Raw genomic sequence first — 13,773 nt, forward strand, 5'->3', positions numbered from 1 at the left:
GTGCTCTAGTTTATTTTTTTTTAAATTTTGAATTTTGAGTAATAAAAATTAATATTAACACTTAAAAAAAAATAATTTAAAAAATTTTAAGTTAAACTTCGCCCGCAAAAAGTGGAACTCTAATTATAGAGTCACGCAAAAGGTACGATTTAATTAAATCTTAAACTTTACACAAAGGGTAGCCATATTTTGTGTGTGTGTCTGACTTTATGCAATCGAAGAGAAAGTTGGGGAAAATATCTCCATCTAAGTCCCCATCAAGCAAAAAATCTACACTGCTTAAACACTTTTTACTGCATAATAAAACCAACATGCAAGCGAATGATTTAAAATCCATTGTCGATGGTTGCTTGGTTGAGCATCTAAAAAATATTGCCACCAAGTCCGACATATCTGCCATCTCCGCTGAAATACAGATGTTGCGGTAATAAAACGAGCAACTTGCTTGGCCGTTGTTGAGAACTATTGCGAAGCACTCGAGAGACAACTTGAAATTTTACACGAAAAATCTAACGAAAATATTGTTGTATTGCATTTGCCGCCAAACGAGAAAACAGACAAGGATTATCTAGCAAAACAAACTTGTCTTAGCCTTCTCGATCTAGATGCAAATGCAGAACTATATTACGAAAAAACACAAGAGTTTGTAAATCGACACAACAACAAAACCACCATGGTGCTAAACTTCACTGACAAAATCACCGCGAAGAAAATTATAGAATCTGCACCGAAGCTTAAAGGTACTGGCGTTGTGGTACATCAAGAACAATCTTTTCTTTACCGGAAAAAAGGAGAGCACTTTTCGATTTGAAAACAAAACTTTTGGAAAGGAACCCGAATGTAAAAATTCTAATCAGAGGTTCGAAATTAAGGATAGCCAATTATTCGTTTTCCCATGATTCGTTACGAGGGTTGAAAATAACAACAAGTGATGAACTGTCATTTATCAAAACAACTTTTGGTGAGGAGTCAATGTGCTTTTTTGACAACATAAATGTCAGAGTTCATAAAAATAACGCCATTGCGTTGCAAGAGCCATCTGTGAGCCACTTAGGAACAATGAACATGGTTCGGGTCCGAGGTCGAACCAACATCATCATTCAACGTAGGATAGAATTGCCGTCTGCCATGAAACTAGTTTTAATTTGTTTAATTTAAATATTTTTTGCTATAATGTCACTGGACTTAAAAACAAATTATTAATGCCAGATTTTTTTAAATTAGTTTTACGCTATGATATATTTATATTATTGGAAACATTTGTGGAAGAGGGTAAAGAGTTACAATATCTTAAGTATTTTGAAGGTTTCAATCTTCGATGGTTGCCAGCTATTAGAAATAATAGACTTGGTAGAGCTAGCGGTGGTATTCTATGCGGTATAAAAAACAACTTTTTAAACAAACATATTAATTTCAAAATTAGCGAAAACCTTATTATAATAGAATGTGTCATTGACGCGAAACACTATCTAATAGTTCCTTTGTACCTGAATTTCAGTAATTGGAAAAGTGACTTTGAAAATTTGCAAGACTTTCTACTAAACCAAAATAATGACAACATTTTAATAATTGGAGATTTAAACGGTCGGATAGGGGATTTCCAAAACTCTCCTTTTATAAACGTGGACAAGTTTTCATTCAAAAGGGGATCTTTAGATGAATGTACAAATTTAAATGGAAAATGCCTGATGGATGTGATTGAGGATTTTGGGTTTTTGGCAATTTTACGTTTATTTCCCATCAAGGTTGCTCTGTAATCGATTACTGCTTAGTCAAAGGGGATTGGCTTGACATTGTGAAAGATTTCGAGGTTTTTCTGGCTAATTATTCAACTCACCTTCCCATTTGTGTGTCGTGTGAGTTCAAAACCCAAGAAACCAATATCCGACGTCGAAATGTATGGTTGCAACAGACTACGTTGGATTAGTAATAAATCGGATATTTATAAGAGAAACTTAAACCAGCATTCAATTGACGAAGCAACAGATTTGATATTGCGAACTATTAGAGAGTCAGCAGTTACCTGTTCAAATAATAGAGGAAGCGTTTTTAAATCTAGTTGGTATGACGAGGAATGTAGGAGAAGTAGAGAAAAATCTTTCAAGTTTTTGAAACTTTTTAGGAATACGAATAATTTGGCTTCCAAATCCTTGTATTTGGAGTCAAATAAAGCATTTAAAAATCTATGCAGCCGTAAAAAACAACTTTTTCTCAACAACTCTGCATTAAATCTTGTACAGAGCAGAGATCCTAGAGTGTTTTGGGCTAATGTGCGTATTTTAAGTGGGTGCAATAAGACGCCTGTTATTTGCATTAGTGCCGATCAAATGGCATCGTATTTTGAAACACTTCTACTGGCGGATCCAAATCAAATATCTATAAGCTTTGCGTTACCGTTCATTCACATTGAAGAGTTAGATGCTCCATTCTCCATGCATGAACTGCTTATTGCATTAAATAAAATGAAAGACAGCAAAGCTCCGGGTTTAGATGGCATCCCGGCTGAGTTTTACAAAAATGCCAGCTCACAATTTCTTGAACATATTTTAGTTTTGTTTAACAGAATTTTTGATAAGGAAGATATCCCAAATTCTTTCCGGTCTTCATCCATCTCTGCAATTTTAAAAAAGGGTGACCCAAACCTTCCTGAAAACTACAGGGGAATTTCTGTCCTTAGTTCACTGCGGAAGCTGTTCACTCAAATTCTTTACTTAAGACTTGCTAGTTGGTCTGAAAGAAATAATAAAATAAGCTGTTTCAAAGCTGGGTTTCGTGCTAATCTCTCCACAGTGGACCAAATCTTTACTCTCACTAGTGTTGCTAGACGCTTTATAGAGAAGAAAACAAATCTTTATGCATTTTTCGTTGATTTTAAAGCAGCCTTCGATACCATCAACCGAAGCTCATTATTATTTAAACTTTCATGTATCGGTGTATCAACAAAATTTATAAAAATTTATGAACAACTTCTCTCAAATACGACAGCTTTGGTTAAAAATGGCATGAACACGTCGAAATAATTTAGGTCAGAAACAGGTGTGCCACAGGGTTGCATTTTGAGTCCCTTGGTTTTCTCGCTCTTTATAAATGACATTGAATATAATATACCAGGTGGTGTTGTTTTTGGTGATCTAGTTATCAAGGTGCTCCTTTATGCGGATGACCTTGTTAAATACTGCGAAGTCTAAGATCATGATATTCAGACACCATAATCGCAGTGCACGTAATGACCGTTCTTGGAACTTGAGCGGTTCAAATATAGAAGTAGTGAAGGACTTCAAATATCTGGATTTCGCAATAACACACAATCTGAACTTTCGAAGTCATATAAGAGATAAATTGACTGCAGCAAAAGCAGCTATTAACTGTATGTTTTCAATAACAAAAATATAGATCCGGCTTCGAAATTTAAAGTGTTTGATTCAACCGTTAAAAGCTGCCTTTGCTATGGAAATGAAGTTTATGGCTACATGCAATTAGACGAAATAGAAACTATCCAAAGATATTACTTCAAGCGAATCTTTAGACTCCCATCTAATACCCCCAATTATGCCATACACGTTGAGTCGGGACTACCACCAATTTTTGTAAAGAATCTAAAAGCGAATGCAGACTATATAATCAAAGTCATGCAAAGATCTAACAACAATTTGCAGAAAAGGATTCTCCTAACAGCGTTACGCTACAGATACACACCCTTTAAAGATTGGAGAGATTTGGCCTCAGAACATAACTTTCCTTTGACGATTTGTCTGGATAATCTAGATTCGTGGAAGAACGTGGAAGAACTTTACGATTGTATTTCTGTTATAGATGACAACATTTTTCAGACATTTCTCAACCGGGCAAGGGAGTCCGAATCTAGATCATTATACAGTAAACTTAATTTCTCTTTGGGGGAAGCAAATTATTTTCGAACCGAGTTCACTTTTGTTGAGATAAGTCTGATATTTAAGGTTCGCACGGAGATGCTTGAGCTTAACTATAGACCTCACAGAAATGATATAAATCCTAACTGTACATTATGTAACCTCAATCAAATTGAAAATGTTTTCCACTTACTAGCGTTATGTCCGATCTTACAAGAGATCCGGCGTTTCTACTTCAATAAGAGCTTCCTTTCGTTTGAGGACTGTCTTGGAGTTTTGAATGGTGAGGGTGGTTGGAAACTACTTATCCGTTTTTTCTCTGAAGCTGTTGCGTATAGAAATTCATTCGTGGACCTCTAATGTAATGTTCATTCTAATATAATTTTGTTTTAGCTAAACTAAAAGCACGTTTCAATGTTGATATTGAAAGTCTTTTACTGCTCTTCCATTTTTTGTATGTATCTAAATATCAATGATTAAACCTAAAAAGTTACCAATAAGCTTAACTATACCAAACTAATATTTATTTCAAGATATATGTTAGTAGTTTTTGTTTTTGTTAAACTGAAAGCCTGTAACATTTGTTATTTTCAAATCAAATAAATCGTTCAATCTGGCATACTTAATCATAATCAGTACCTTAATCTTAAATTATTTTGTAAATTGTTAATTTTTATTATATAACAGCTAAAAAATAACTTTTCTCTCAATGTTTAAAATTTATATATAACCGGCAGACGGCTTAATAGCCATGCTTGTAAATCTTTAAAATGTAAGTGAACCTGTATTTTTTTTTTTTTTTTTTTTTTTGTGAAGAAAAAATAAAGATAATAATAATAATAATAATAATAATAATAATAATAATAATAATAATAATAATAATAATAATAATAATAATAATAATAATAATAATAATAATAATAATAATAATAATAATAATAATAATAATAATAATAATAATAATAATAATAATAATAATAATAATAATAATAATAATAATAATAATAATAATAATAATAATAATAATAATAATAATAATAATAATAATAATAATAATAATAATAATAATAATAATAATAATAATAATAATAATAATAATAATAATAATAATAATAATAATAATAATAATAATAATAATAATAATAATAATAATAATAATAATAATAATAATAATAATAATAATAATAATAATAATAATAATAATAATAATAATAATAATAATAATAATAATAATAATAATAATAATAATAATAATAATAATAATAATAATAATAATAATAATAATAATAATAATAATAATAATAATAATAATAATAATAATAATAATAATAATAATAATAATAATAATAATAATAATAATAATAATAATAATAATAATAATAATAATAATAATAATAATAATAATAATAATAATAATAATAATAATAATAATAATAATAATAATAATAATAATAATAATAATAATAATAATAATAATAATAATAATAATAATAATAATAATAATAATAATAATAATAATAATAATAATAATAATAATAATAATAATAATAATAATAATAATAATAATAATAATAATAATAATAATAATAATAATAATAATAATAATAATAATAATAATAATAATAATAATAATAATAATAATAATAATAATAATAATAATAATAAAAATATTGTCAACAACGTTAATATTTAACTTTTTCAAATAAATAAAGATTGACATATCTTGGTTGAAGTCTTAAAAAGCCGTTGGAGAAAATAGCTTAGATGCCAAGCCTTTTTAAAGTAGCTGGAGATAATTTTGTTATAGAAGCATGCAGCAACATATTTATAAAATATGATCTAAAAAGGGAGATACTCTAAACTGCATCAATTATAAAGAGAAATTAATCCCCTTAACATCGCTTACACAATCTTCTTTGCCGTAACCTGATAGACCCTTATCAGTGTTTTCTTAGACCAGGAAAGTCCACAGGCCAGCGAATATTCACATTGGGACAGATCCTGAAAAATAACCCAGGAACATCAAATTAACGCACACCATCTTTTCATCGATTTCAAGGCTGCATATGAGAGCATCTACATTGATAAACTGAAGAGTGAAATGCATCACTGTCAAACCTGAGAATTCGAAGGATATAGCTCGGAAACAATTAAACCGAACCGTTTTATATGAAAAGAGACTTAAGACAAGGTTATTGTTTTAATATTGTCCCTGAAAGAATAGAGTGCAGAGCTTCCGTGATAACACTGGAGGCACTACCTTCCAGAAGTCTGTTCAATTACTGGCATATGCTGATAAAATTGTCATTATCGGAAGAAACTCATTGGAATAACAATGGGGCTCTAGTGAGTAATGAGAGAGAGGCAGAAAAAATAAGATTATCATTAAATAAGAAAAAAAAATGCTATCATAAAGAAAAAACCTGCAAAACCGACGGTCCCAAGTGCATAGAAAGTGAGTGAGAAGAAGATGGAGCGACTAGCTGTTCGGGCTGTACAGCGAAGTTGACATACTTAGTATGACGTACATATAATAAAGGCCCAATGCCTTAGATAGATGGTTATCTCTAATGTAGAACATTGGCATAGACCTTATATTTCAGGAGGTCTCTTAGAAGAAAAGTCTGGAGGTGTTGAAACAGAAGATATTAGTAGCCAATTGTTATTATCGCCTCGAGAAATAACCCATCCAGGAAAATTAAAATTCTCTTGCAAAAAGGCGATTGTTTCGTTGCTTGTGCCTACGCAAGAAGCGTTATTTTTGTAGTGAATTTAAATAGTTTCAAGGCGTTGTTGATGTGTGTTTAATTCCATTTCATATTCTTTAAGAAATTTGACAAAAAAGTTGTCTTTTTTTAATTTGTGAGCAGTGTTTGAAAAAATGAATTGACGAAAAACAGGTATTCGCTAATCATCAATAGGATACATTTTTCAATAAATATTTTGCAATTATAACAAGATGTGCATTTGATTAAAATTAAGCTTAAGCTATACAGCCTTCAATATAATCACATGAATATCAAAACAGACGAATATTTTGAAATCACTACATCGTCCATGCAGTTCCAGTTCCTCTGAAAAAATCTAAAATTCATTCATAATTTATTGATAAAGCCGTTTTAATTCCGTTCAAATAATTATGGTGTTTTGTAACTTTTGTAGTGATATTATAAATATTTCGCTAATTTCTAGGAATGTAGGTTCCTAATTTAAATTAAATAAAAACATTTGGGAGTATTCACACAGAATAGTGTTTCGCCTATAACCTCGTAAAATTTTAAAATAATTTGTTGTTTGATTTTATAAACGGTAGATACGCTGGAAATTGCAACAACACATATATAAAAGAAATATATGCGAGTATATTTCCATACAAAAATAAACATCGATAATTATATAAAAATTAATTAAAATGGGATTTTTTCGATTATCATCATGGCAATTGTGTTAAAATTAATTAAAATCTCGGTAATTATGTTCACACAGATAATAATCAATTAATATAGCTCCTAATGGTGTTATTATTATTTTATCATTTTTTTCTTTTAAGTTTAATATTAATAATTCAAGCTCAACCAGGTGTTTTGTATTTTCCATAATTTTACACTTTCATAAACATAGACCGCAGTAATAATTGGCTATGTTTAAAAGCAACACAAACAATAGAAACATTTTAAACAGTCAGAAATATCATCAAAAACAATTTTGACATCTGACTTCAAAAAAAGTTTTGGGCTGGAAATTGGATGCAACCAAAAAAATGCTTCACAACCACTTTTGCGGTCATATCTCAATATTTCTATAATTTTTGGCGAAACTAGATCCTATCAATCTTGAAAAATTCTTATTTTTTAAGCATTTTGTGGTTTCAAAAGTAAACGTTATAAAACACATATAAAATATTTATTAACTTCCCATAGGAAGTTATTGTAATGGGTCCGATTTGTCAAATTGAAAATTTTGACATTTCTCGACGTTTCAAGGTCCCTAGAGTCGAAATAAAAGATTTTTAGAAAGATGTCTGTGCGTGCGTGTGTACGTACGTTCGTACGTCCGTACGTCCGTACGTCTGTACGTCCGTACGTCCGTACGTCCGTACGTTCGCGACGTTTTTTTCGTCGTCCATAGCTCAAGAACCAGAAGAGATATCGACTTCAAATAAATTTTGTTATACAGATAATAAGGCAAAAAGATGCAGAAAGGGCTCTCAAGAAAATTGCGTGGGTGGTTTTTTTACCATAGCAGTTTAAAAAAAAGGTGAACATTTTGGTTAACCCTTAATATCTTATGAACCAAAAACGCTAGAGACTTGAATAAAATTTTATATAATAGACTGTAACGTGATCTCAAAGAAGTATATTTTTTGAAAAAAATCTATCTAACGGTTTTTTTTCTAAATCAAAAAAACTGAAAAAAAAAATTTGTCACCTCCTAAATTTAACGACTAACATATGATTTTATCTCCAAAACAATTTTGAGCAACGTAGAATAATGTTTTAAAAATGTGATAAAATTTTGAGAAAAATCGAATTGATAGTTTTTTTATAAAAAATAAAAATCTAAAAAAAGCATTACTCAAAGTTCGTAAAAATTAAATATTGATTCAAATATCTTTTCAAAAACTTGAAATTATGGCTTCAAGCTTATTTTATCTTATAAGAAATATTGTTTTAAGCAATCTGAAAGATGTTGAGAAAAATCGAATTGACAGTTTTTTTTACAAAAAATAAAAACCTTAAAAAAAAAATTTATAAAAGTTGGTAAAAATTGATTTTCGACTCAAATATCTTTTCAAAAATTGTAGATATTGGCTTTTAACTACTTTTATCTTTCAAAAAATATTGTTGTTAACATTAAGTAAAATTTTGAAAAAAATCGAATTGATAGTTTTTGTACAAAAAATTAAATACCTAAAAAAAAATTTAACAAACGTTGGTAAAAATTGATTTTCGACTCAAATATCTTTTCAAATCTATAAAATATTGGCTTCAAACTAATTTTATCTTATAGAAAATATTGTTTTCAACATTCGAAAGAATTTTGAAGAAAATCGAATTGAGGGTTTTTTTACAAAAAATAAAACTCTAAAAAAAACAATACTAAAACTTGGTAAACATTTACTTTCGACTCAAATAGCTTTTCAAAAATTCAAAATATTATCTTCAAACTTATTTTATTTTACAGAAAATTTTGTTTTCAATATTCAGTGATTTTTATATAAAAACCCAACAGTCCGTTTTTTCATAAAAAATAAAATCTATATACAAAATAGTACGCAAATTTGGTAAAATCGATACTAGCACATATAGACAAACTTTTAAGCAAGACAAATCGACAGACGGGATGGGAAGTTATCAGTGTGGGTCGCATCCCAGCCTCTTTTTTTCATTATATTTACTATGTATTATTAAGTTTGAACATTAACACTGTGTGAATCACTACAACGTTTAAATGAAAACCCCCACTCCACTTGTTGCAAGCATCGATTCTTCTAAGGTCATTTTCGACCACTTTTTGACATTTATTGGGTGGTATCTCAGCCATAACTTGACGAATGTTAATTTTTAAGTGGTCAAGAGTTAAAGGTTTATCTGCAAAACCACGGTCTTTTACTTAGCCACACAAAAAAAGTTGGTTATTATATGAATATAATGCTTCGAATTGACGGTGACCGTCGTTTCATCGTCGTTTTCGAAGGTGTAAGGTCCAATCACATTTGCGGACCAAACAGCGCAATAAACAGTGAATTTTTGTGGATATAACAGCCTCTCCTCAAATTACTTGAGAATTCTAAGAACCAAATACGATAATTTTGTTTATTAGAAAAAACACACCGCCCGAGTAAGAAATGTGCTTCGCCGTTGAAGCGAAATTTTGTTCGCAAAAGCGCCTGTTGTTTAATCGCCTATCCGACGTATCTACGACGACCGACGTTGCGAATGGTCAAGTGGCTTCAGTTATTGTGTGAGCTTTTTTTTGGAAGCAGGTGTAAATCCAAATTCAAAAGACGCTATAATGTTTCGTAAGACAGTCCTTATTCCTGAGAACGACTATAAATGTGTCACATTCGGTTCTTCAGCAATACTTTTACCTACCACAGGGATATTTTCAGCAGTGCTATCGAAACGATGATCCACACGCCTTACAATATCTTTAACCAAGCCTGTCTCTTTAAATTTCTTCACAGCCCTACACTTTTGAAAGCGCAAAATAAATAACCCGTTACAATGTGACATCATACAAAACTAGTATGATTATGAAAAAAAAAAAACATTTAAAGGTTGAAATAAAATAACTGTCACATCGAATATAGTTTGGTAGTTGATAGTTTTTTTTACAAGAAAACATTTAAAAAACCTAAGACTTGGTAAAAATTGATTTTTGACTCAAAAATTTTCCCAAAAATCTTATCTTTTAGAAAATATTGGCTTCGTCATTGAGATAAATTTTTATAAAAAGCCAACAGTCGTTTTGTAGATACAAATTAAACTCTACAAAAAATAGTACGAAAAATTGATAAAAATTGATTTTCGATTCTTGATATCTCTTGATTGAGTAAAAGTAATAACTCCAAAATGATTTCATTTCTTGTTAAACTTAAGATATTGTTCTTAGAAAAATCTTATCAGTATTTGTTTATACAAGGAACACAAATTTTCAAGAAATGCTACTAAAATTGGTAAAAATTAGGTTTAGTGAACTGAAGATCTTGTTAGCAAAAATAGTTTTGAATTCAAACTATTTCATCATGTGCAAAATATTGTTGGTAGTTAGTGGTTAATCTCTTAGAAAAATTTAATTGACAACTTTTTTGTTTGCTAATTGCTTAAAGCATTGTTAACCTATAAATCTAAGTAAATGTAATATTAGTCGTAAGTTCTAACGTTAGTTTGTTTAACGAATTCAATAAATAAAGAAATGGTTTCTAACTCGAGTATTAGAAGAACAAAGAAAGATATTGACTTCAAATTATTTATCTCACATAAAATATTGTTATGAATATTTTATTAAAGATTTAAGCAATTCAGCATCTTAGTAATTTTATTTATAGTCGTTTCTGTGGCGTAATATTAAGTGAGTAGGACTGTCATGCTAGTGGCATTGGGTTCAATCGCTGCACTTACCACTATAAGTTTTTTTCACGGGTTTACTTACGAAGAATTGACAAATCCTCCAAGAGCAGTTCTTGTCAATTCCACAAAGTGGAACTTTCCCTAAAGATCTTCATTCTTCTTTCCTTAGCACATACATATGTAGTATACAAAAATATGGACAGCGATGAAAGGTGGTGAAGCGCAGTTTTATAAAAATTATTCGAAACTTTATTATTTTTTTTTTACAAAAAAATTGTGTGTATACATTTTGATTTATGGTACCATTTTTTTGCTTAAAATTATAGATTTGTCGCAAATCGGACGAAAACTAGGGTGCAGTCAAAAACATAATAAAATTTTGTTTTTGGATATATTAGTTTGTATCTTAAAGATTGATTTCAATTTTCAAAAATTATGTTAAAACAACAGGCAGTAGAACTGTTTAAAACATCCATTTTTGTCTATAATAGAGAATTTTTAATTTTCTCTACTATTTCAAGGATTTCTTTTGGTGAGCTTTAGAAGAACCTAATTACTTTCTTCAAACACTTTTAAATAATTCATATATGTGTTGTTTTTAATAAATTAAAAAAAAAAGGAAGTTTATTTACTCACATTTAGTGTATAACATTAAAGTTTCCAACACATTTTGATCTGAACTCAAGATTCGAGTTTTTTTAATCCAAATTCAGTTAAAATTTTGGGTACAAAAAAACACAATTGACTATTTTAGATAATATGTTCTGTTTGTCCTCTAGATATCTGCTATGGATCTCAACAATAATTTGTATTCTATAGAAAAGCCATTCCCGAATCTACTTTGAAATAGTACTATCTTTTTAAAAATTGAATCAAAAAGAATAGAATAGCATATAATACTTAACTAATGCAATGAGTTCTGTAAGTAAAATTTAATAAAAACAATAATAATAATAATACAAAACTGGCAGCGATTTTATTTGACCAAGATAAGAAGACAATTGTGGAATCTAACAAATTGGAAAAGGAACCTTTTATATATTTATTTGATTGTACTTTTATTCTAATTTAATAACTTATCTTCTTTTAAAAGATGATTTCATGTATTTATTGAATCAAATATCACCATATATTAATATTCTTCTATCCCGAAAAAAGTAAAATTTTTGAAGTTATCAAAATCAAATCGGTAAACAGGCATGCGGGTCTTGCACAAAAAATGGCGAAGATTTTAACTGAGATTTTAATTTCAGTCTTCAGGTTTTTGACTTCAACGAAAGAGCAAAAAGAAGTCAACACTTGTTGCAGATGCAATTGTTTCTATTTTTCTTAAAACTTTAAAGTGTTGCCGTTGTTTTCCAAACTTTGATTTTGTCTTTGTATATGAAAATCAAAGTTTTCGTATACAAAGATTTTGTATGTCAACTTATTTTTTTGAAAAATGACAACTTCTGCCCAACAGAGGATATGCACCCCAAACCTTTACTATTTTTTTCTTCTGTTGTTTTAAAGCTATGGGATACCCTCTGGAAAATTGTCTATTTTTATGACTTTAGTATTATTTCGTTGATTTTTTGTAAAAAGTATTTAAGCTAATTTTTGAACAACTTTATTCTGACAACCGATGCCACTACAAGCACAACTTTAGGATCAAATTCTATTTATTTTATTTGCCTTAAAATCGTATAAGATGATTGTATTAAGAAACAATTTCGTTTCAGAGTAAAAATACTAATGAGCGAAAAAAGCGGTAAATTTTCAGACAGGGGTCGGAAACTTGGATTTTAAATAAAGCCAGCATCATAAACAAGTAAGCAAAAATCAGAACTGCCGGATTGGTAGTAAACAGTTACTGTAGATAGTGTGAAATATGAATTGGCTGAGATAGAATTTTTGATTACAGCTTGAAACATTGAAATTGACGCGAGACAAAAGGTTAAAAGCTTCAATATTTCCATTAATTAGAGTAACGAAAAAAAAACATAAATAAGAACGTCTTCTCTTCAGGCTAGGTATATCTATGAATTTCAGACAATTACTATACGAAAGACCTTTAATCGTGCACACCAATTGTAGAAAGCATTCAAATCAGTTTAAAGCTTTTAAAAGTAGAACTGGAATCAAATGGCTGCCCTGAGCAACTCCAGAAGAAGAATGTTTTGAACATCTGCTAAAAAACGTCGTTTCAAAAAACAAAAACCATCCAAAAAAACTACTTAAATTTTGGCAAAAAATTATTTTGGGCTGGAATATCTCCAAAACAAATGAGATTATTAATTTAAAAATTATTTCATTCTGTACACAATATTTTTGTTGGCATTTAAAAATTCGATTACATTTTATTTTTTTAAATACCAAACCTGAAGAGAAAAACTTAGAACTTGTAAAAATTGATTTCAGCCTCCAGTATCTTGATAACAAAAGAAAATGTATTATCGTCAACTCTACTTTTGCCCACTTCAAATAAAAGTTTATGTTTAAATTTGAAAATACAAATTACCACTTGTAGGTAAAAATGATCAACATAATTCAAGTTCGAAAAATTTGTAAACACAGAATTATGAATTCATCACTTTTTTTTAAATATGTATTTATAATATGCAGGTGACAATTATTTTTTAACTACGCACAATAGATTGACCCAAATAAAGATAGCGAAAACATAAATATAAAGCGTTTTAAGATGAGATCAAAGTTTATAAGCTGAAAAATGTAAAGCCAAACACATAATTCAAGAAAATCTATTGCTCTCTAGACACTAAGACTATTTTGTTATTTTGAAGCTCTTGGCCCAGCCTTTTATTAAAATTAAGTCTATTGCTTAATTTTTT

The 13,773-nt window shown here is 29.2% G+C and overlaps 2 protein-coding genes across 2 annotated transcripts in view; one reads left to right on the top strand and one right to left on the bottom strand.

Moving 5' to 3' along the window:
- The window catches only part of LOC129938480 (arrestin domain-containing protein 3-like), a 378,789-nt gene that overhangs the window by 146,305 nt on the left and 218,711 nt on the right, over positions 1–13,773 (bottom strand). The gene's annotated exons all lie outside the window — the stretch shown is intronic.
- On the top strand, positions 5,188–5,445 carry LOC129938485 (GATA zinc finger domain-containing protein 15-like; the record flags this gene model as incomplete). The annotated part of the gene is made up of 1 exon (XM_056046091.1): positions 5,188–5,445. A coding segment is annotated over one exon (258 nt), but the record flags the coding sequence as incomplete, so codon positions are not given.

Source organism: Eupeodes corollae, chromosome 1 (assembly GCF_945859685.1).
Source record: "Eupeodes corollae chromosome 1, idEupCoro1.1, whole genome shotgun sequence".
NCBI lineage: Eukaryota > Metazoa > Arthropoda > Insecta > Diptera > Syrphidae > Eupeodes > Eupeodes corollae.